Genomic DNA, 26079 nt, shown 5'->3' with positions numbered 1-26079 from the left:
TTTCACAGTGGCCTTGTTTGTGATGGGGCACAATGTGAGAAAGTTACATGACTGTAGCCTTTATGGCTTAGTAGAAAAATAATGGGTTAAAAAAAAATTTCCATGATTAAGACCAAGCCTTAAAACCGCGTCCAGGAGACATTTTCATTTTAATTTAGCTCTGTCTGTCGTTGTACGAGGATATATTTTTTGAAAGAATAGTTCAAAATTGGCAACTCCAGTGACCCAAAACCAGTCAAACAGTCAAACAAACATCACGGTTACTCCCAAGCTAGCTCCGCGTTAGCCGCTACTGTACCGGAGGATGCGGAGGCTGAGAGCGTGCTGACGATTACAGTGCTCACAGAATCCCTAAAGAGTCTAAGGAAATCCATATGTGAGAAGAAAACTGATCTGAATAAGAGCATTGATTCTGTGAGAGCTGAATTGACAACATCAGTTACCAATATACAGGCCACGCTGTCATCACATGATACTTGCATTAAGGATTTGGAATGTTCCGCAACCTTCACCAGGGACATTGTGACTGGCCTTGACTCTACTATGGCACAACTCCAAAAACAGATGAAGGAGTTAAGCACTAAATGTGATGATCTTGAGGACAAGTCCAGGCGTAATAATCTGAGGCTGGTTAGGGATGAGGAGGGTATGGAGCACAGTCAACCAACAAAGTTTGTGTCTGAAAGACTGTTTGAAAGAAATCCTGGGAGTAGATGCTGCTCCCTTTTTGGACAGAGCGCACCAGTCCAATCAAGAAAAAAACAAAGCAAGGTGGGCATCTTTGCGTATTCAGCATGCGCATTCATTATGCTCATGTGAGAGGTGAAATTCTGAGCAAATCCAGTCAGCAGTCACTTATGTACATGGGAAGGAAAGTATGTATTTTCCCTGACTTTACTTCGTCTGTGGCGAAGAAGAGGGCAGCGTTTGGAGACGTAAAAAAGTGTGTACGGTCTGTGGAAGGAGTCAAGTATGGCATGCGCTTCCCTGCTACTCTGCGCATCAGACTCCCAGGGAAGAGAGAGTGTATGTTCGAGGACCCCAAGCTGGCGATGGATTTTGTGACCCACGAGTTGGAGGACGGTAGAGCTGAGTAACGGGACCCATTGGCATCAACGTATGCATTCAACCTCTGCAGTTATAACCTGGAACCTCATATTGTTTTCCTTTTTCTTTTGTGAGGTCATTGATATGACAGGAGATTGCCATGAACAACAAGTATGTTTATTTTATTTTATTTTATGTTCCATGTTAGTTCCTTTGCTGTAAAATATACAGCTGTTTAGGCAGATATCTATACACTGGATGTATCTCTTACTGATTTTTTTTTCTTTTTCTATTTCTTTTTTCCAATGACACTTTTCTTATTTCTGTAATGACCTGAGCTTGCGCTTGTTTTAGTTCTGAGTGAACAGGTGGGGAGTTTAATAGAATCTGTCATGCACCTACAGTGGATATAAATAGTCTCCACACCCCTGTACAAATGCCAGGTTTTTGTCATGTAAAATAATGACAGCAAGACAAATAATTTCACAACTTTTTTCCCCCTTTAATGTGACCTATAACCCGTACAATGCAATTGAAAAACAAACTGAAAACTTTAAAGCCCTTAAACCCTTAAACTAATACTTTGTTGCAGCACCTTTGGCTTTTATTACAGCACTCAGTGTTTTTGGGTAGGAGCCTATCAGCATGGCACATCTTGATATGGCATTATTTCATTCAATTCAATTCATTTTATTTTTGTAACGCCCAAAATCACAACAATAGTTGTCTCGTTTGGTTATTTGCCCACTCTTCTTTGCAAAAACGCTCCAAATCTGACAGATTGTGAAGGTATCTCCTGTGCACAACCCTCTTCAGATCACCCCACAGGTGTTCGATGGGATTCAGGTCTGGGCCATTCCAAAACCTCAATCTTATTCCGGTGAAGCCATTCTTTTGTTGATTTAGATGTGTGCTTTGGGTCATTGTCGTGCTGAAAGATGAAGTTCCTCTTCATCTTCCTAACAGAAGGCCGAAAGTTTTGTACCAACACTGTTCATAATTCCCTCCACCTTGACTAAGGCCCCTGTTCCAGTTGAAAAAAAGAAAAAACACCCCCAAAGCATGATGCTGCGACCACCATGCTTCACTGTAGGTATGGTGTTATTTTGGTGATGAGCAGTGTAGTTTTTGTGCCAAATATACCTTTTGGAACTATGTCCAAAAAGTTCAACCTTGGTTCCATCAGACCATAACACATTTTCAGATTTCAGATGTCTTTTTGCAAAATTAAGCTGGGTTTGGATGTTTTTCTTTGTAAGATAAGGCTTCCATCTTGCCACCCCACCCCATAGCACAGACATATGAAGAAGATGGAAGATTGTTGTCACATGTACTACACAGCCAGTACTTGCCAGAAATTCCTGCAGCTCCTTCAGTGTTGCTGTTGGCCTCTTGGCAGCCCCCCTGACTAGTTTTCTTCTCATCTTATCATCAGCTTTGGACGGACGTCCTGTTCTTCTTAATGTCACTGTTGTGCCATATAAAGGCATACGAGCAGGTGTCCTCAATCGCCTTAAATGGGGAGGGAGGCGGCTGGAGGTGGGCAAGGCTGAAAACGGTCGTCCAATCATGGCCCAGGGATCCAGCAGCCAGGTTTAAGGGGGAGGAAACTTGGGGAGCACACACACACAGTAAACAAAATACATAAATACAAACAACAAAACAAAATTAATGCCCAGGGCCGTAACACCCTCGCCCTTAAGTTACAAACTAGTTTTGTAAATAACTGAAATTTTATACTTACATTGGTGTTTAGAAGATTAGGTGGTGGAAGACATGTCAATACCAGAGCTGGTTCGGGTGGGCCAGAGACCAGTGCCCTCTCCCTACCCTCAGGCTCCATTGAGACTGGCCAGGCATGCTAGGAGCCTCATCCCTGGAGCTGGGGAACCTGGGAGGCAAGAGGAACATGCGACAGGAAAGGGTGTGCAATTGATCCACCAACCCCATTTGCAGTTCCCTCAAAACAGAGCCACAGAATTTCACATCACCCACCAAAGCCCCTCGAACATTAGCTACATGCAACATTTACAATATTCCACCACCAAATCTTCAAACACCATTTGAAATTTGAAATTTGAAAAAACAAGCCAATTAAAAATTACTTACTCAATACAAACCTATTAAATTATTAAATTACCTATTAAATTACTACTCTATGGTGGGATAGGATATTACAATCCTGAACGAGCCCCCAATTTGTTACAACCCAGCTCGTGTGGGGAAGGGAGAACAAAAAAAAAAAAGAAAACCGAGATGGAAAAGCCGTTAAATAAGGTAATTTAATTAACAAGTAGGTAAGGGTGAACTAAACAAAAGGGAACTAAACATACATAAACAAAGGTACCTTGCAAGGAATTAAAACAAAAACAATAAAGGTAAAGTAACTAAACACAACTTTTACATTAACTAAAATCTTACACACAGGCAAACACAGTCAGTACTGACAAATCGAAGTCTCTCAAAACAAAAGAAACTACCCCCGGTAGTGACTGAGCGAACAAGACACAAACAAAGGCATATTGGCCACTCCAGGCCAGCAGCCACGAGCAGGTGTCTTCAATCTCCTTAAATGGGGAGCAAGGCAGCTGGAGGTGGGCGAGTCTGAAAACGGTCATCCAATCATGGCCCAGGGATCCAGCAGCCAGGTTTAAGGGGAAGAGGAGACTTGGGGAGCACACACACAGTAAATAAAATACATAAATACAAACAACAAAATGAACTTAAGGCCCAGGGCCGTAACAGGGAGGTGCAGGAGTTTATCTCTGTCTGTTTTAATTCTACTGTTTCTCTTCACATTATACTTTATTTATTCTGGTGTTCTGATTTATATACTTTTGGCCAAACCTGGCACATTAATTGCCATTGTGTCACAAATTTTTGTTTAAAACTCTTACATGCCATCATCTATAGGTTCTAGTGTAACATTTGCGAGCCGGAATGTCAGGGGTTTAGCCATCAAAGATCAGTAAGGTTCCTTTCTCACCTTGCCAGATTACGGGTCAGGGTTGCCTATCTACAAGAAACTCATTTAAAAAAAATCTGACCATATGAAGATACGGTCAGATTTTTTTAAAATGAAGCTGGGCTGGTCAATTTGATCACTCTCTTTTTAATGGAAGAGCCAGAGGCTCAGCCATTCTTATTAAAAAATAACGACAGTTTACTGCATCAGATGTTATTGCAGACTCTGGGGGTTGTTACATAGTTGTAACAGGCCATATTGCAAATATACCATTAATTTTGGCAAACATATATGCACTAAATTGGGAGAATGACAAATTCTTTTCAGATTTCCTTTATAATTTGCCAAACTTAGACACTCATCACCTGGTTTTGGGCAGTGACTTTAATTGTTGTCTAAACCCTTTGTTGGATGGATCTTCCCCATCTGCATCAAAATTAACTAAATCTGCACAGGTAATCAATGCATTTATAAGAGACTACAGCATGGTAGACTTCGCCTCAACCAAACTGGGTGAGCATACTCATTTTTTTCTCCGGTGCATCAATCATTTTCTCGGGCCGATTATTTTCTTGTTGACAGTAGGCTACTCCAATCAGTCGAAACTTGTTCATATAACCCCATTATTTTTTCTGACCATTCACCTCTTACTGCTACTTTCAGGTTTGCATTCTATGCTTCGAGACCACCTTGGAGACTTTGCGTAACTGCCTTGTCGCAGGATGAAGTTGTCCAATACATTGCCTCAGATTGATATCTATTTTGATACAAACGCATCCAATGAAATTTCATACGGAACATAATGGGAGGCTCTCAAAGCTTTTGTCAGGGGTCAAATAATTTCATATATGGCTCACAATAATAGAGAGGCTAACAAAGATCAGATATGATCTATCATATCTCACAACTCCAAGCAATGTTTGCTTCTACACCTACACCTGATTTGTTGAAGGAGCTGCTTCTTGCAAAAAAAATTAGATGGATATCCTGTTGTCTGAGGCTGAAAAAAATGTAATTCCCGCCCATGTTTACTATGAATTTGAAGATAAAGCAAGTAAGATACTTGCTCATGAACTAAAACAGACTTCACCCTCAAGTCTCATTACTAAAATTGATACACCGCAAGGTTCTACACACGATGGCAAAAAAATTGATAGTTTTAAGGAATTTTACTTGTCTCTCTACACCTCTGAGCATGATATTCATCCTGATTTTGACTGCTTCTTTTCTTATTTAAATTTACCCCAACTCAGTGAAGGATTTCAAAATAGTCTTGAAGCTCCAATAACTGTTGAGGAATTGGGAATTGCCATCAAGTCCTTACAAATTGGTAAATCCTGGACCAGATGGGTTTTCACCTGAATATTTAAAAAAGTTTTCCCATCAATTAATCCCACACCTTTCGAACATGTACAATGAGTCTCTTGATGTGGGTATTCTTCCCCAGACATTAAGAATGGCATCTATATCTCTCATTGCAAAAAAGAGCAAGGATCCAACAAAATGTGCATCCTACCACTCTATATCTCTGCTGAATGTTGACGTTAAAATTTTAGCTAAGGTCTTGGCCTTACGCTTGGAACATGTTCTGCCACAACTAATCTCTGCTGACCAAACAGGCTTTATAAGAAACCAATACTCTTTTTTCAATATTCGCAGATTATTTAACATTATTAATGACCCACTCAGTTCCTCAACCCCAGAATTAATACTATTAATGGATGTTGAAAAAGCTTTTCACAGGTTTGAATGGGATTACCTTCTTTAGACAATGACAAAATTCAACTTTGGCCCTCATTTTATAAATTGGATAAAATTCAATTAATTCATTCCCAACTCTTAAAAAAAAAAAAAAAAAAAGGATAATATTATCTCCAGTTTTCTTTGGGATCAAAAGCTACCAAGCCTGAGTAAAGTCTATTTACAACGACCAATAGAATTAGGTGGTATGGCCCTTCCGAATCGCCAGTTGTTTTATTAGGCAGCGAATATCCATCCGATTGTTCATTGGTTATATGAAGATATGATTTGTTAGGAAGCAGTACACCCTATTCCCCTCTCTCCCCCTTAACAAGACATTGATAATTTGTTGACAACTTTTAAGTAATTTAAAGGGATGATCAACTCTTTACAATACATTATCCTCTTTACATACTACATCTCTGGATATTATTAAAATCAGATGGGAACGGGATCTAGGAGTGGACTTACCAGCTGAAGATTGGGGCAAAATTTTGAAACAGGTCCACACTTGGCCTGTTACAATTTAAAATAATACATGGCCAAAAGGCAAACTAGCGAGGAGGTTCCCCAACATCGATCCAACCTGTGACCAGTGTAAAATAACAGAAGGTATATACTTTCACACATTCTGGAGCTATACCAAATTGGTCCCTTTCTGGACTCGAGTGTTCTAGACATTATCAGGCACGTTAAGGCTTCCTGTAGACCTTCATCCAGTGATGGCTCTCTTTGGAGTTATGTTGAATCCTTACCCCCTGAACATGTACCAACAAGACTTTGTGGCCTATTGTACACTGCGCTTGTACACAAATTTTATTAAACTGTAAAATTGCACTGCCTCCATCACACTCACAATGACTTAAAAACATTCTATATTTTATGAAAATAGAAAAGATCAGACACACTCTTGACGGACATTCCAATAGGTTTTTTGAAATCTGGCAACCCTTGCTTAAATATGCAAAAGAAAAATTGGATATAATTATTTGATGGAAGCCCTGTATCTTTACAGCTTTTACTACACTTTAGTTCTTCTGTTTTACAGCTGGGTCTGTATTGAATGTGTGTAATTATTCTAATTATTATAATTACATGTATGTTTCTTCTGTGTCTGTAGCACTCTGAGATTTCTCTGAAATGTAAAGTGCAATACAAATAAAATCTATTATTATTATTATTATTATTATTATTATTATTATTATTATTATTATTATTATTATTATTATTATTATTAATTATAATATTTTACCCATTTAGTTGTTATTCAGTTTTATTCTATTTAGTTAGTTATGATTTTTGGGGTCTTATATGTGGGAGGGTCAGGTTCTATGTTATGTTTATGTACACCTTTTGTCATAATGTTGTTGTTGTTTTTTTTTTTTTTTTGTATAACATGAAAATCTTTATAAATAAAGTGTTAAAATAAATTAATAAACTAAAAAACAATGTGTCCAGAACCCGGAAAATGGCAAAAAATCAAGTAGTAAACACGCCCCGATATGGCAGTGAGGGGTATAGAAAAAAACAAACAAAAAAAACCAAAAAACTAAAAGACGACTCTGTAGCACAACTTTGATTTTCATTGGGCCAATGGGAGCCCAACCTGGAAAAAAGTCAACTGAAAAATCTGAAACATGCATCAAAAAATAGAACATGTCAGGACATGACAAAAATTATATTATGGCCCTGCCCTGAAAAGTATAGGAAGTCGGCCATATTGGATCAAACCCGGGAATGACAAAAGCGCACAACCTCACATTTAGGACATCTCCTCACACGGTTTTCATCACAGTTAAAATTTTGGTAAATCCCACTTAGCTCATGTGTGATTAAAGATTATCAATTACATTTTGAATATCACTTTGAGTGTGGTGATGGTGAATTTTCAACTAAAATGCAATTTTTGGAATATTTCAAAAATATATTTCTCTTTCCAATAGAGCATTTATGCAGATTTGTGAACTGAACGCAATGATATGCAAATCGTGGCACTATCTCACAAAATGGCTCTCTAACTCTTCAAATTTTATTTTAAAAAATTCATAACAGACCATTGATTTGTCATGGACTTATTTGTGATGGGGCACGATGTGAGAAAGTCACATGACTGTAGCTTTTACAGTTTAGGAGAAAAATAATGGGTGGGAAAAAAAAGTCCATTATTAGGCCTGAGCCTGGGACAACGCCCCAGCGACAGACTCATTAAAAACACGTTTAGAGCCCAGAAAATGGCAAAAATCAAGTTGTAAACATGGCAGTGAGTAGTATCAAAAATTCGAACTTGGTGAGCTCTAATATTCACCAAAGACCCCAAGAAAAATGAATGAAAGACGACTCGGGAGCACCCCCTCAAACTTTGATTGGGGCTAATGGGAGCCCGGCCCACAAAAAAGTCAACTGAAACCTGAATCTCAGATAAAAAAAAATAGAACATGTCAGGGCATGACAAAAATTAAATTATGGCCCCACCCTAAAATGTACAGGAAGTTGGCCATATTGGATCAAACCCGGGAATGACAAAAGCGCACACTCTTGCATTTAGGACATCTCCTCACACAGTTTTCATCACAAACACTTCAAATTTTACCAAAACCCACTCATCCCATGTGTGACTAAAGATTATCAATTACATTTTGAATATGACTTTGGGTATGGTCATGGTGAATTTTCAACCAAATTACAACTTTTTGTATATTTAAAAAAAAAAAAAAAATCTTTTTCACATATTTTTTTGTTGGGAAAAAGCTAATACAGGATTTATGCACATTTGCGCGCTGAATGCAATGATATGCAGCGTGATGTTGATAGAGGCAGCGCGACGTGCTCATGTCCCCCAAACACTCCTGGCATCGAGCCCTATCCAGGCACCCATACTGCAGGCATAAAATTAATGGAAATCAATGGGAGGTCAGTGGTCAATGGGCGTCTGTCATTCGTGGTGAGTCAAGGGCTTTCTAAAAATGTATGATATGTCACTGTATTGTTATCGGATATATTGTTTTTGCTAAAAATATTATTAGGCCCGAGCCTGGGACTCCGTCCTGGCGAGGGACTCATTAAAACCTCGTCCGAAACCCGGAAAATGGCAAAAATCAAGTAGTAAACACGCCCCGACATGGCAGTGAGTGGTGTCAAAAATTAGAACTCGACGAGCTCTAATTGTCACAAAAGACCCCGAGAAAAAGTAACGAAAGACGACTCGGTAGCGCCACCTCAAACTTTGATTTTCATGGGGCCAATGGGAGCCCGACTCGGGAAAAAAGTCGACGTAAAAATCCGAAAATCACATCAAAAAATAGTACATGTCGGGACATGACAAAAATGATATTATGGCCCCGCCCTAAAATGTACAGGAAGTCGGCCATATTGGGTCAAACCCGTGAACGACAAAAGTGCACACCCTCACATTCAGGACATTTTCTCACACAGTTTTCATCAGAAACACATCAAATTTGGCCAAATCCCACTAAACCCATGTGTGATTAAAGATTATCAATTACAGTTTGATTATGACTTTGAGTGTGGTCAGGGTGAATTTTCAACCAAATCGCAAATTTTGGAATATTTCAAAAAAATATTTCTCTTTCACACATTTTTTGTTGGGAAAACGCTAATACAGCGTTTATGCACATTTGTGAGCTGAACGCAATGATATGCAAATCAAGGCACTCTCTCACAAAATGGCTCTCTAGCGCCCTCTTCAAATTTCATTTTCATAAATTCATAGAAGACAAGCGATTTGTCGTGGACGTGTGAAAAAATTCACAGGGGCCTTATTTATGATGGGCCACAATGAGAGAAAGTCACATGACTGTAGCTGTTATGGTTTAGGAGAAAAATAATAATAATTATTATTATTTATTTTGCTCGCGACTTTGAATTCTTTTTTGACCCCCTGAACGTTAACGAAAAGTCAATTTTATTTCACCCAAAATTCAAGACTGGTAAAAAATTTATTATTTTTTCCTGCGTTTATAAAAATTTTGAAAAATGTCTCGGTAGCGCCCCCTAAAACTCCAATGCATTTTTTTTTGCAAAGTTTGACATAAACATTTGACATTTTGCACATACATCCTCCTTGACATACTGATCAAAAAAGTCAATGAGATCATACCTCTATTTGCAATTATGTTGCCGTGGTAACATAATAAATGTACCATTGAAATGAATGGGGTTCAGAGTACTGGACTTTGTTGTAGACTAAATAGATGCTCTACACTCATCAAACTATTGCCTAAAATTCAAGATCGGCAAAAAATTTTGTATTTTGATGTTCAAAAAAATTAACGTATCAAAATGACTCAATAGCGCCACCTCAAAATTTGAAAGACATTACGGCAATGAGAGACCTTTTTCATCGTAGACAAATGAAATTTGGTACAAACATAGAACATGTCAAGTCAAGTAAAAAATTATATTATGACCCCACCCTAAACCCTACAGGAAGTTGGCCATTGTGGGCGGAACCCCATTTTTTCAAAATTTTACCTCACACATTTGAATTTTTTGCGCATTTGATTTTCATTCAAGAAACTTGCGAATTGGTCAAAATAAATTAGACTCATGTAGGATTATAGGCTACTCTCCTAAATTTTTTTAAGTTATAAAACGTGGGTGTGGCCAGCCTTCAAAGAAAAAAGAAGTTTTTTGAAATACTAAATGGTCCGTAACTTGAACATGCAGTGTCCTATTTTCCGGCATTAATATACGTTTTGTTTAAAATCTTATTTTGAGTGCATAGATATGCAATTTACATATGTCAAATATTACATTGCTCCACAGCGCCCCCTTGAAATTTTAAATGGTACACAAAAAAAAAAAACTTTGTCACAAATATTAGAAATTTGGCATGGACATCCCTATTGCTATACTGAACAAAAAAGTTAATGACACTATACCTCTATTTTCAAAGGTGTTGCCATGGCAACGTCTGACATTTCTCATTGAAATACATGGGTTTTGGTCAAATAGGGTAAAAAATAATTACTGTGTCATAGACCATTGAAATTTGGTACACTTATTCCTCTCATCATACTGAACAAAAAAGCCAATAAAGACATACCTTTATTTTAAACCGTGCAGGTGTGACAATGTCATAAATGGTCTCATTGGAATAATAATAATACCTTCCACTTGTAATGCGCTTTACAGGCTTGCCAAAGCGCTACAGTATAGTCATCATTCATTTCCACACTTGGTGATAGTAAGCTACTATTGTAGCCACAGCTGCCCTGGGGAGACTGACGGAAGCGAGGCTGCCAATCTGCGCCATCGGCCCCTCCGACCACCACCTATCATTCACGCACACACCACTTTCATACTAGGCAATGTGGGTGAAGTGTCTTGCCTAAGGACACAACGACAGAACTTGGTCCGAGCGGGACCCGATCCTCCGACCTTCGGGTTGGGGGACCAACACTCTAACCACTGAGCCACTGTCGCCCCCCATGATGAATGGAGTAGTATTACTCAGTCGCTGATTTTGGGGAGAGGAGCGATGTAAGCGGGAACGAAAGGCAGGATCTGCACGGTGGCCTTTACCCCGCGGTCGCAAGGGGTGGCGAGGGCCTTTATCACTGCTTGCAGTTTCAATTTGTATTATTATTAGGCCCGAGTAAGGCCTATTGCTTCCGCAATGATGAATGCATGGGCTTCACTGGCAGGGCTGAAAATCACTGTACATCATCTAGACAACTGGAGCATCAATAGTTATCTAATTTACGCTGATATGTATCACGGTTTCTGTGCAGGGAAGCTACAAAATTCCATCGTAATTTTTGTGATTGTCAAAGTTGTATCAGTTGTTAAACTTTCTGGCCTAAACCTGTGAAAGAAACAAAATTGGTGTGATGCCCCCCCCCCCCCCCCCATCCACCACAGAATAAAAAATTATTTTGTACGGAGGACCAAAAATGTGGTTTTCCGAAATTTTATGAAATGTGACACAAAATTCCATTTTGTCATCCCAATTAATAAAGTCAAACAGACCCATGTCGTTTTTTGCACCGCATTACCACGGCGATACCCCAAACTGCCAATGTTATCCCAATGGGAATGCTCCCAAATTTTCCCAGTAATGAGAAAAATATTACTTTTATGGAATAATGTTAAATTTGGCGCCACCACTCTTCGTGCCATCCTGATCAAAAAAGTCAATTGGACCCATGTCATATCTTTCACTCAATTTCCATGGCTATGCGCGAAAGAATCCATGTTATCCTCATGGGAAAATTTACAAATTTTCATACATTTCAACTTAAGTGCCTTAAAGAGTGCCGGGTCAGCCGAGCGCGAAGCATGGCGTTCAGTGCCACTTGCAGCTTTAAGCTAAACTTGTGTCTTCTATATAGTTATAATCTATGACACAGTGGATCATTATGTTATAATTTGGACATTTTACATTGTAAAATGGTAAATGGTCACATTTTTCTATAGCGCTTTTCCACCTTCAAGGTACCACAACAAGGAACCACTCACCCATTCACACACCAGTGTATGCAGACACTGAGGGCGAGGGGGGTTAAGTGTCTTGCCCAAAGACACAATGACAGCACTCATCTGTGTGAGCTAAAATCGCACCGCCAACCTATGGATCAGTGGATCTGACCACTCAACCAATGATGTTTATGTCGAGAGCCTTCGGATCAGTGGACAAACACTCTACAAACTGAGCTACTGTCGCCCATAATATTCATTTAAAATTACTGCATTCAAAACTGCTGTGTCCAATGGGAGCACATGTTGCCATAAACGTTGTTCAATTAAATTACCTTTATTTTTGTAAAGCCCAAAATCACAACAGGAGTTGCCCCAATCTGCTTGTCTGTTACTGACCAAAGAGTCGGCACATCTGATTGATAGCTGTACATCACGCTAGCGAGTAGCAGACTTTTTTTTTCATACCAAAATGAGTATGCAATATTGCAGAATCCTACTTGTATCACCGATTCAGAAACTAAAATTGGAGAATAAAGTAACAGAGCAGTGGGTGTATACTGGAGAGGGTGCAAATGGTGCAATATGATGTCTTGAAAATAAGCTATTTAAAATTTATATAATATGTACAAATCACTCCAAATACAACTTTAAGAGTGTAAAAGGTATGGAGAAACAACTATAACATGGTTAAAAGCTCTGACAAGTTGATTTTGTAGAGTAAATCTGCTTTAATATAGTTTTGCTTGTGGTGTAGCTGGTTCCAGGCCAGGCCCTCCCCTCTCCCCAAGAACTCCTGGGTAAAATCCTGGTCAAGAACAAGAAGAAGCACTACCACCAACGGCCCTCGAGCAGCGGCAGCATTCGGCACAGGGAGCTGGAGGAGCAGTCGCCTCCTGCAAACGGTAGCTGTCTGACTCCAGAACACAATAACTACCTTTACATACATACATATGGTAGTCTGATTTATCAGACAGAAGAGAATCAGTCAGACCACTCTTGTTCCAGTTCACAGGCAGGCCAGAAAGCCATTCAATGACGTTTAGTAATGTAGCATTAGGACAAAAACGTGCCTCTAATTGCTTATAAATACAGCTAACATACAGTTTTACATATAAACCCACAGATAATATTACCTGGCAAACCCAGACTGATATGTCTCTATTATAGTATTAAAGTATGTCATCTGGATCCCAGGCAACAGATAAGCAACAAGTCATTAAAAGTTAGAAAATGCATGCTCAAAGCTGATTTAACTCTTTCACAGACTTAGTCTTAAAGTGGGTGTTTTTTCCCCATGTGTTTGAGCAAAATCTGTCTCGCCTCAGTACACATATAGTGTAAAAGCAGAGAGATTAGACCACTGCGTGCTGCCTACATCTAAATATAAAGCACTATACCCTCAGAGAACCAGGAGGTGCACTGTTAGCATGCTTTTGTTTGTTAGCATTACCGACTACAAAACTCTGGCTGGGCTCTGAAAGTTGTAAGAAGTGCTTAGAACCTCATTGGGTTGAATAATTAGGATGCTTGGAATGCTTTAGGAAAGTGAGGAATAACTGAACCACTGCAAACTGTTTAAAGGCAAGACAAGGCAAGTTTATTTGTATAGCACATTTCGTACACAAAGTAATTCAAAGTGCTTTACAGAATAAGAAGGACATTAAAATCACACAAATCAAAACATAAATAATCACAAATAATCATCATAAAATTAACATTAAAACAGAAGAGTGCAGAATAAAAACCATATGCACAGCTAAAAAGAACTGTTTTGAGCCTGGATTTAAACATTGTCAAAGTAGAGGCCTGTCTCATATCTTCAGGAAGAGGTTTTAGGTTTTAGCTGCATAAAACTGAAACACTGATTCCCCATGTTTGGTCCTGACTCCACCAGCAGGAGGCCTGTCCTTGAAGGCCTCAGAGTGTGAGATGGTTCATATGGCACTAACATGTTGGAGATGTACTTTGGTGCTAGGCCATGAAGAGATTTGTACACAAGGAGAGCTCCTTTAAATTCTATTCTTTGAGCTACAGGAAGCCACTACAGAGACCTGAGCACAGGACCTATGCGCTCGCACTTCCTGGTTCTAGTAAGAGCCTGAGCAGCAGTGTTCTAGATATAATTAATGCACGTTTGAAGAGGCCAGTGAGCAGGCTTTTACAGTAGTCTAACCTACTGGAGACAAATGCATGGATAAGTCTCTCTAAGTCTGGCTTTGACAGTATACCTTTGATCAGTCTTGTCTGAGTTTAGCTGGAGAAAGTTGTTTTGCATCCACACACTGATCTGTTGGATGGAGTGGCAGAGTGAATCCACTGGTCCATATTCACCTGCTGCCAGTGAGACATAGATCTGAGTGTCATCTGCATAGTTGTGGTAGGGCACATTATTGCTGCATATTAACTGGCCTAACGGCAGCATGTACAGATTGAACAACAGGGGTCTCAGGATTGACCCCTGGGGCACCCCCACAGGCCAGGGACATTTTATCTGAGACACATTTTCCAATTTCAACAAAGTACTCTTTTTCCTAGATAGGACTTGAACCACTTTATTGCCGTACCAGAGATGCCCACCCAGTCCTCTAGTCTCTGTAAGAGGATCCCATGATCCACAGTGTCAAAGGCAGCACTCAGATCTAACAGGATCAAGACTGAGACTTTGCCTGAATCAGTGTTCAAGCAGATGTCATTTGTCACCATGATAAGAGCAGTATCAGTGCTGTGGTAGGGTCTAAAACCTGACTGGAAAACATCAAAGGAGTTATTCATTTGGAGAAAGTTAATAAGCTGTTGGTAAGCAACTTTTTCAAGGACTTACAAATGGCAGATTTGAGATAGGTTGATAATTATTCAATATTGTGGCATCAAGACTGCTCTTCTTTTGGAGAGGCTTGATAACTGCAGTTTTCAAAGCTCTTGGGAATGTTCCAGACTGAAGAACAGTTCAACAGAGTTTATTTAATATAAATGTGAAAGATGGTTGGTGGAGCAGGTGGCGAGGGCTGGGTCGACGGGTGACACTATGGCACGGGACAAGAGGAGCTGGATCAGAGGCGGCAGTGCATGGGTAGTGCAGGGGGCAAGATCTGACAAAAAACAAAGTCCAACTGAGTACAAGAAGCAAAATACAAAAAATGAGACTAAGTGAAGCTGACAGTACCACGAGGATACACTGACAATCTGGCGGAGAGTGTAGAGATGCACAGCCTCTTAATACTTCCCAGGTGAAGGCTTGATTGCTTGATGAACTACAGGTGTGAGGAGGTGGTGCCGGAGTCTCCGCCCAGCTCTAGGCATAGACACAGAAGGGAGGGGGAAGACGGCACAGAAACACAAGGGCAGACTGGACTCATGACAGCAGGTAACACATCGAGGCAGCATGTAGATGAACTCAGACTGGTGACGATCTCTTAGAGCTGACGCACTTTGTACCTGTAACTGACAAAACTGTCCAAGTGTCTAGATGGGTGCTGGGTTGTTATTTGCATCATGGAATTAATGGCATTTTTAATACCCTGAGTCTAGTCATTAAAGAATACTGCAAACTCATTGCACTCAGATGTGGAAATTAGTTCTAACGGCAGTGGAGCTGGGGGGTTTGTTAATCTGTTTACTGTTGTAAACAGGACATGAGAGTTGTTACTACATAAACTGTGGCTGCACATGTGCATCATTTCTCTGTAAATCTCATAATGAACCTGAAGCGTTGACTTCCACCATTCCCGTTCAGCCCTCCGGCACTCCCCTTTCTGTGCCCTGACTTTCTCCTTTCTGCTTATCTTTAACCATTTTAACCTTCATCGGGGAAATGGTGTCCAGAACATTCAAAACACTTGAAGTCACAGCGTTCAACACATCATCAACATTGGAACATGAGGCATTTTCAAAGTGTCTCATTAAAATAAGCTAGTTCTATTTTTCATATTTTTAGACAGTAAAAATCAGGTACAGTGCCATTAAATAGATAGTAGTCATTAATTTCACACCTTTGAGCTTTGTCAAGTCATCACAGTTTGTTTCAGAGCATGCTGTATACATGCAACAACAACCCCCAAAGCAGGCTCAGACTTTTTGGAAACCCTTTTAATGTTGCTATTGGCCAGTATTATGTTTTTTCTGGCACCATGCAATCACAGAGTCTTATTTGCCCCGGGACGTGAGGTTAAAGCTGTGTTTGTGTGTAGACTGCCCCCTGTCTGAGACCATTGGAAGCCAATGTCTGTCCAATGGAGAGGAGAGGCTCGCTGAGAGGATGATCAAAGACTCGGAGCCTCGCAAGTCCATTGGTCAGTAAAAACATGATACACAGGATGGAAACCATGCTGCACATGTGCACAGGCTTATTCTAAGTAGAAAGGGCCTAGAACTGATCTTTGTAATGAAAATGTTCTCATTTCTATCTGTAGTTTAATCTGTCTCACTCTGTGGAGCTTAAAATGCTCAGTGCTTAAAGGACCTATATGGCACTGTTGTTGATTTGTGTTATAATGTTATTTCCTCATCACAAACATACTTGGAGTTGTGTTTTGTTTCATTCAAACATGTTTAACACACAAATCCTGCTTATTTAGGCTATGTTCTTTTCTCTAACTGAAAACACTCTTTCTTGTGACGCTATTAAGTGGTAATACAGAAAATGTGATTTTTTTTTTTTTTTTTCCCCACATACCTTCACTAGAATCATTTGGATAGTTTGAGCCCTTCATTTGCCTAAGTTTGAAATTTCAGCTATTGTTTTAGCCTCACTGAAACTGTTCCACTTGGTGCAACAGCAAATATGAAGAAGTAGACTAAGGCTACTCAATTTTGCTACAGTATAAGACCAAAAAATAAAAGGCTATCTTTACAGAAAATCTACAAAAATAAATGAGATTTTGAGGAATAAAGTATTTGCCATATGTATAATGTTCCTGATTATTTCTAATTTGATAATGAGTGCTAATTTAACAACTTTTAGTTTTCTACTTGGACACTTTCTACCACAGTGCATGGATAAAAACAGCAGTGAGTCCTGTAAAAAAGACTCTCATCTTCAGAGCACATGGCTAATTATGCAGAGTAAACAAAGTCCATGTTAGTCTGGTGTTGGGCTGCACTCTCTGTAGTTATTTTACTAAGTTCAGTATCCACACTAAAGCAAAAGACGAAGTTTAAATCTATTAACTGGACATAACATTGTAAGAGTGAAGACTCAATGTCTAACTCAAATGTCTTTTATGTTATTATTGGCATGTTTTAAGTGTCTACAGAGTCTCCACACTCTGCATTTAATCTGCTCTGGGCGTTAAAGGTAGCATTAGCCACAGACAGTAACAGTGACAGTGCTTGCATTTCTCATTCTGGAAAATACAGAGTGGTATCGGATAAGTGATTTGGCCTGAATACTATACTGATACCTGAAAAATGTATGGTATTTGCCAATACCCGTATCAGCATTGCAAAACACCTAGGGCCTCAAAATATTTTCTAAATGTGATAACAATTGTCCAAAGTAGTTAGAAAGCCTGAATAATCCGTAGTCCTATGTTAGATCCTGCACATTGTGTCTTTACCATCTAAAAACAGGAATTTCAGTAAAAAGGCCTATGCTAATTGTTTTCCGGGATGCAGGAGGTGAGGGGGAGAGTGAGGATGAGGAGGAAGAGGAGCCTCTGACCGAGCTGAAGAAGCCCAACTCAGATGAGGTAAGTTAAAAGGAGTATATTGCAAAGCTGGTTGGACATATTCATAGGTGGGTAGAGTAGCCAAAAACTAGTCAACTATGAGTAACATTACTTTAAAATCACTTATCACTTATAAGTGTAACTAGTGCTCCAAGACATAACTCTTTAATTAAAACGTATTTGGGAAAAGCACTTCTCAAATAAGAGTAACATAGAGTAAGCACTGGAACGTAACATCTGATTTATAATTTGTTCATGTAAGGACTAAATATTAAATAATGCACAAAATCTGGCATTTCCAAAAGACACTGAAGGAGCAGTACAACAGAAATGCTCAAATCATTGTTGTAGACACCAAAACCTTTAGTCAAGAGTACTCTTACTTCAATAAAAGTAGGAATAAAAATAAGCTGCTAGAAAAGTACTCTTTAAAAATGTACTACCTTCCTCTGAACATAGTCAGGCTTTGATTCAGTAACCTGGCTCCTTAAACGCTGAACCTCAGCTCAGAGATGAGCTTATGGAGGCGACTAAAATCTTAAATCTTCTTTGTATGTTACATTTCACAAGGTGTAGTAATAAACCCTAGACTATAAATAAATGGCATAAACCAACCTTTTGCTCTCTGCCTCATTCGACAGAGTATTATGAACCTAACTGAAATGTGCAGTGTGCAATGCGGAGTAGCCAAAGGGTTTGGAGTGATTGTTAGATCTTAACAGTAGACTTAAAGCAGACAAAGTGCTTGTGTCTGCTATGTAGTTTAGGCTGTGTTTTTTTTCTCAAACTGAAAACACTCTTACTTTTTGTAATGTCAAGTGGTAATACAGGAAATGTTCCACTGTGAAACATACCTTCCCTAGAATTATTGGGATAATTTCAGCCCTGCATTTAACTTTGAAATTACAGCTATTGTTTTAGCCTCATTGAAACAGTTTCACTTGGTGCGCCAACAGATATTAAATTGACAAAATATAGGTCCGCTTTAATGAAGACTTCATTCTCATCCTTTTAAGGGTGATATAATGGTGCTCCATGATATCATTCATTTACTTCTGCTTGAATTTTTATTAATTAATTGATGTTTGAGTAATGCTGTATCATCCTGCATTTTAGGCTTGAGTGCTCAAACTATTTCTGTTTTCACCTATTCTCTATCCCCCACCCACTTCCCTTTACATGAAATTAAAAAAACAAAATTGGACTCAGAGTGACACATGTAGGGTTAAGAATGTCCACATATCATCATTTAAACAAAAAAACATGAAATGGAAAATCTCCTTACAGTTTACAATCAACAAAATGTACCCTGAAATGCATAATATGTCTTCCACCTTGTGAGTACAATGGGGTGAAGTATAACCACTGGCTAAACAGTAAAGACGGGGTTAGATTATGATGAGAATTAGAACAAGGCCAGTTACGTCGCCCGGACTGGCGCCTGGTGGCTGAGCCTTTCCCCACGGGGCCTGGCCGGGCCCAGCCTGAAGGAGCAATGTGGGGCCATCCTCCCGTGGACCCACCACCTGTGGGAGGACCCATGAGGGGTGGGTGTGAAGAGATCTGGGCGGCAGTCGAAGCCGAGGGCCTCGACGACCAGATCTTCGGAAATGGAGACTGGCTGTGGGGACATGAAATGTCACCTCACCGGGGACGAAGGAGCCTGAGCTTGTGCAAGAGGTTGAGCATTACCAGCTAGATATAGTCGGCCTCACCTCCACCCATAGCTTGGGCTCTATAACCCAACTCTTCAAGAGGGGCTTGACTGTCCATTTCTCTGACGTTGCCTGCGGGGAGCGGCGGCGAGCTGGTGTGGACTTATTGCCCCACAGCTCAGCCGCAACATGTTGGAGTTCACCCTGGTGAACGAGAGGGTCCTGCGCCTCCGGGTCTGGGACAGGTCTCTCACTATTGTGTTGGCATACGGGTGAACAGCATTGCAGGCCTTCTTGGAGTGCCTGGGAGGAGTACTAGACAGTGCACTAACCGGGGACTCCAATGTTCTCCTGGTGGACTTCAATGACAGTGACACCTGGAGGGGCATGATTGGAAAGAATGGCCTCCCTGATCTGAACCCAAGCAGTGTTTTGTTATTGGACTTCCGTACTAGTCACAGTTTCTCCATAACAAACACTTTGTTCGAACACAGTGCATGTGGAACCGGGACACCCTAGATCGGAGGTTAATGATCGACTTTGTTGACGTGTCATCTGATCTCCGGCGACGTGTCCTGGACACTTGGTGAAGAGAGGGGCTGAGCTGTCAACCGATCACCACCTGGGGGTGAGTTAGATCTGCTGGCGGAGGAGGAAGCCGGACAGACCTGGCAGGCTCAAGCGTATTGTGAGGGTCTGCTGGGAACATCTGCCGGAGCCCTCTGTCAGAGGGGTCTTCAACTCACACCTTTGGGAGAGTTTCTCCCTAATGCCGGCGGAGGCTGGGGATATAGACTCCGAGTGGAACATGTTCTCCACCTCTATTGTCGATGCGGCTGCTTGTAGCTGTGGTTGTAAGGTCTGCGGTGCTTGTTGTGGTGGCAACCCCTGAACCCGGTGGTGGACACCGGAAGTAAAGGATGCCATCAGGCCTTGTTGGCTCGTTGGACTCCTGAGGCAGCTGATGAGTACCGGTGGGCCAAGTGTGCTGCGGCTCGTGTGGTTGAAGTGGCAAAAACTCGGGGTTGGGAGGAGTTCAGGGAGGCCATAGAAGAGGGCTATTGGATGGCCTCAAAGTGATTCTAGCGAATCATCCAATGCCTCAGGAGGGGGAAGCAGTACTTCACCAACACGTCACGTCTTCCGAGGAGGAAGCAAAGACTGGGGACCCGGAGACGGACTCGTCCATTACCCTGGCTGAAGTCACTGAGGTGGTTGGCAAGCTCCTCGGTGTCAAGGCTCCGGGGTGGACGAGATCCGTCCTAAGTACCTCAAGTCTATGGATGTTGTGGGGCTGTCTTGGCTGACATGTCTCTGTAACATTGTGTGGTGGTTGAGGACAGTGCCACTGGATTGGCAGACTGGGGTGGTGGTTCCTCTGTATATGAAGGGGGTCGGAAGGTGTGTTCCAATTAAAGGGGAATCACACTCCTCAGTTTTCCCGGTAAGGTCTATTTCAGGGTACTGGAGAGGAGAATCCGAGCAATAGTCAAACCTCGGATTCAGGAGGAGCAGTGTGGTTTTCATCTCGGTTGCGGAACACTGAACCAGCTCTATACTCTCCATTGGGTCCTCGAGGGCTCATGGGAGTTTGCCCAACCAGTCTACATGTGTTTTGTGGATCTGGGGAAGGAATTCGACTGTGTCCTTTGTGGTGTCCTTTGGGGGGTGCTTCAGGAGTATGGCGTCCGGGGCCCTTTGCTAAGGGCTGTCCGGTCCCAGTCTGACCAGAGCAGGAGCTGTGTTCGCATTGCCGGCAGTACGTCAGACTTGTTCCCGGTGTATGTTTGACTCCGCCAAGGCTGCCCTTTGTCACTGGTTCTGTTCATTATATTTATGGATAGAATTTCTAGGCACAGCCAGGGGCTGGAGGGGGTCTGGATTCGGAACCACAGGATCTCATCTCAGCTGTTTGCAGATGATTTTGTCCTGATGGCTTCATCGAGCCAGGACCTGGGGCAGGCACTGGGGCAGTTTGCAGCCGAGTGTGAAACAGCTGGGATGAGAATCAGCTCCTCCAAATCTGAGGCCATGGTTCTCGACTGGAAAAAGGTGGCTTGCCCTCTCTGGATGGATGGTGAGTCTCTGCCTCAAGTGAAGGAGTTCAAGTATCTCAGGGTCTTGTTCACGAGTGAGGGAAGAATGGAGCGTGAGTTTGACAGGCGGATCTCTGCAGCATCTGCAGTAATGCGGTCACTGTAGCGGTCCGTTGTGGTAAAGGAGCTGAGCCAGAAGGCAAAGTTTTCGATTTACCGGTTGATCTACATTCCTACCCTCACCAGTTGAGGTGGCTCGGGCATCTGTTCAGGATGCCTCCTGGACGCCTCCTTAGGGAGATGTTCCAGGCATGTCCCACCGGGAAGAGGCCATGGGAAAGACCCAGGACACGCTGAAGGGATTATGTCTCTCGGCTGGTCTAGGAACGCCTTGGGGTCGGAGGAGTTGGAGGATGTGTCTGGGGTGAGTCTGGAAGTCCCTGCTTAGACTGCTGCCCCTGCGACCCGGCCCCGGATAAGCTGAAGAAAATGGATGGAAGGGTTATATGCAAAATGTACTTGGAGCTCTCTGCCATGTTACAACATTGTTCCCTCATCAGAAACATGCCTGAAGAGGTTTTAGATGTCATCCATGCTTGTTTGAGTAATTTTACCATCTCTCCCAGGCCCTATTCGAACCCTGCTCCCGGTTAGCTGTCCAATGTTAAGCCCACATGCTTACATCACCCATGCTTCCACACAACATTTTCCATAAATATACAAAATCAGGATACAAAAAAATATACAACAGCTTCAAAAACCTGATTACGACACACTGTAATTGCCTTGTGATAACACTGAAGTGAGAGTGACGAGGAGAGAGGAAAACTTACAAAAACATGTTAATATGTTGTTTTCAGTGAGTATAGCATTTTCAAAACAAAAACACTAACTTGGTGTGCTTGATATGTTATGTGTTAGCTATTAATACTCTGTAGATGTAAAATACCCCCTCTTACTGGTCAATAGCAATATCAGGCTCTGCTGTGTTTCTTACTAGAACGATCTAACTACTCTAAAATGTGAGTTGCCTTTGTGACACAGGAAATAAGGTTTGGGGCTTCACTAACCCAGCTTGTACCACTGTGTGTCTCAGGGCACGGCGAGCAGTGAGGTCAACGCCACAGAGGAAATGTCCACCCTTGTCAACTATATCGAACCTGTCAAGTTCAAGAGCTTTGAAGTGGCATGTAGTAAGTTTGCACAGCAACTTTTGATACTTTGCAGCTAATGTCATCAACATTCCCTGTGGGCATGAGGCTAATGTAGGCTCTGCTCTGTTTGAAGCTTTGTGACTCAAATTAGACTTTAATCTGAGGTTTATTTTAACACAACTTAACCAGGAAGAACTGGCTTAGTTGGAACTACTAGCATTAGTCAAGAGTGTCAGTTAGTCACTCTCTAGTCAGCTCATTCTTTTTTGTGAAAATCAAACCCCTAAACTGGACCATGAATGCTTGAATTGATCACAGGTTCCTGAAAAAGTGTTGTTTAAATCCATTTGAGTTTTCAGATTCATTTCTTTGTCAGTGTTTGCTAATGTATGTATCGTGTCTCCATGTATCAATACAAAAAAAACAGTCTTATTCTTCTCCCTGTATATGGGTGGGTTTCAACCATAGACTATATTTTGTGACTTCAAATACCATTATACAACCCCAATTCCGTTGAAGTTGGGATGCTGTGTAAAACTTTAAAAAAATACAGAATACAATGATTTGCAAATCCTTTTCAACCTATATTGAACTAAATAAACTACAAAGACGTGATATTTAATCTTCAAACTGATAAACTTTATTGTTTTTATGCAAAGATTCACTCACTTGACTTCACTTGACGTCTGCAACACGTTCCAGTAAAGCTGTACCACTGTGTTGTATCACCTTTTCTTTTAACAACAATCAATAAGCATTTGGGAATTGAGGACGCTAAGTGCTGAAGCTTTGCAAGAGGAATCCTTTCCCATTCTTGCTGAATGTACAACTTCAGTTGCTCAGCAGTCTGGGGTCTCTGTTGTTGTATTTTGCGCTTCATTAGGCGCCACACATTTTCAGTGAGAGACAGGTCTGGACTACAGGCAGGTCAGTCTAGTACCACACTCTTTAACTATGAAGCCACGGAATTGTAACACCTGCAGAATGTGGCTTGGAATTGTCTTGCTGAAATAAGCAGGGACGTCCCTGAAAAAGACGTTGCTTGGATGGCAGCATATGTTGCTCCAAAGCCTGTATGTATCTTTCAGCATTAATGGTGCCTTCACAGATGTGCAAGTTACCCATTCCATGGGCACTAACACACCCCCATACATCACAGATGCTGGCTTTTGGACTTTGCGCTGATAACAATCCGAATGGTCCTTTTCCTCTTTGGCCTGCAGGACACGATGTTCATGACTTCCAAAAACAATTTGAAATGTAGACTTGTCAGACCACAGCACACTTTTCCACTTTGCGTCAGTCCATCTCAAGTGAACTCTGGCCTAGAAAAACCGGCGGTGTTGTTGATATATGGCTTTCGCTTTGCATGGTACAGTTTTAACTTGCACTTGGAGATGTAGCGACAAACTGTGTTAATTGACAGTGGGTTCCTGAAGTGTACCTGAGCCCATGTGGTCTGTTTTTAATACAGTACCACCTGAGGGGTCGAAGGTCACGGGCATTCAGTGTTGGTTTTCGGCCTTGCCACTTATGGGCAGAGATTTCTCCAGATTCTCTGAATCTTTTGATGATATTAGATGATGAAATCCCTAAATTCCTTGCAATTTACGTTGAGAAACATTGTTCTTAGACTGTTGGACTATTTGCTCACGCAGTTGTTTACAAAGTGATGAACCTCGTCCCATCTTCGCTTGTGAATGACTGAACTCTTCAGGGATGCTCCTTCTATATCCGACCATGACACCTACCTGTTTCCAATTAACCTGTTCACCTGTGGAGTGTTCCATACAGGTGTATTTTAAGCATTCCTCAATTTTCTCATTCTTTTGTTGCTCCTGTCTCAGCTTTATTGGAACATGTTGCAGGCATCAAATAGAAAATTGTGAATATTTGCATAAAAAACTATAAAGTTTATCAGTTTGAACATTAAATGTCATGCCTTTGTAGTTTATTCAGCTCAATATAGATTGAAAAGGATTTGCAAATCATTGTATTCTGTATTTTTTTTTTTTTTTAAGTTTTACACAGCGTCCCAACTTCATTGGAACTGGGGTTGTATATGTGTGATACTTGTTCACAAAGTTCAAGAGTGACCGCCCACCCCCGATTTCCAGAAGTAATTTTCCCATTCATTTTTCTCATAGACTTTCCAAAAAAAAAAAAAAAAAGGTTTGACAACTTGCTCAGGGCCAATGACCACAGTACCCAGAATTTGACTTAAATTTGTCTCTGAAACTTATATTAACATTTATTTAAGCATTTTAAATGTGCCTTTTAGTCTTAAAACAATCACGTTATGAATATTAGTTAGCACTTAGTTGCTATACCTTTGAACTCTTAATATATATATATTTTTTAAATGTCTATGTGAAAGATTTATGGTAATTTAACTTGGTTTACTTCTAGAACCAGAGCAGGTGGTCACTGTTGAGCTCCATTGGCAATAGTTAGAGGTTTATTGTTTGAATGCAGCCGTGTTGTTTTTTTCATAGAGAGGAACAAGTTCTTTGAGATGTCGTCATTTGTGGAGACCAAAGGCATGGACATTCTGAAGAATTCCCCCGTTAAGTTTGTAGAGTATCCTTTTACATAACCACTGTTCTGATGTAACTCCTCTAATCGTGTCAGTGTCACTTGGTTCTCATCCTGTCGACTGTGCAATCATTTTAGAATACAATGAAGAATGCATTCAGATTATGTATAATTTTGAATATATTGTACTGCAATACTCTGGCTGTGTTAAGGCTATTGGGGCTTTTTAACAAGTCAAAGTTAATGTAATGGTTGGATGCATACATTGTAGTACTTTTTTTTTTTTTTTTTAATTAAATGTCAAGTTTGATCTATAAATTACTGATTGAATGTGTTGCAAGCCAAAATTAACGGTCTTATATTATACAAAATAGATTGTTGTGAGCTTTAAGGCACGGTAGAATGTTGTCACCTCATCAAAAGCATACCCAGTTGTGTTTTGTTTCATTCACACGTTTTAGTACCGTATTTTCCGCATTATAAGGCGCATAGGCTATAAACTACTGCAGTATCTGGGGTTGTGTTATGCATCTACAAGATAGAGCTGCGCTAAAGGAAATGTCAACAAAAGAGTCAGATAAGTCAGTCAGTCAAACTTTATTAATAGAATAAAAAAACTCACAAAACAAGTTATTGAATTCACAATATAGTAACTCTCGAAATAGTGCAAAGCAATAACAATAACTCAGCATTGTTCAAACGTTAATGTCCATATTCACAATATCTCCCAGCCTTGTTTAGTTGTAAACACATGAAAGAAACACATAAAGCTCACTTTTTCAGTTCATTCCTCATTCACGAATCTGTCGAATTCTTCCTCTTCAGTGTCTGAGTTGAACA

General features: G+C 40.7%; 1 protein-coding gene across 1 annotated transcript in view; it reads left to right on the top strand.

Moving 5' to 3' along the window:
- plcb3 (phospholipase C, beta 3 (phosphatidylinositol-specific)) overlaps positions 1-26079 on the top strand; it is a 272787-nt gene that overhangs the window by 117566 nt on the left and 129142 nt on the right. Inside the window, exons 14-18 of the mRNA XM_033983597.2 lie at positions 12948-13095; positions 16381-16482; positions 17807-17880; positions 22647-22743; positions 25200-25284. Coding sequence (XP_033839488.1) covers positions 12948-13095; positions 16381-16482; positions 17807-17880; positions 22647-22743; positions 25200-25284 — 506 coding nt within the window. The remainder of the gene's footprint in view (positions 1-12947; positions 13096-16380; positions 16483-17806; positions 17881-22646; positions 22744-25199; positions 25285-26079) is intronic.

This window comes from Periophthalmus magnuspinnatus, chromosome 18 (assembly GCF_009829125.3).
Source record: "Periophthalmus magnuspinnatus isolate fPerMag1 chromosome 18, fPerMag1.2.pri, whole genome shotgun sequence".
NCBI lineage: Eukaryota > Metazoa > Chordata > Actinopteri > Gobiiformes > Gobiidae > Periophthalmus > Periophthalmus magnuspinnatus.
This window is presented reverse-complemented; position numbering and strand designations above follow the sequence as displayed.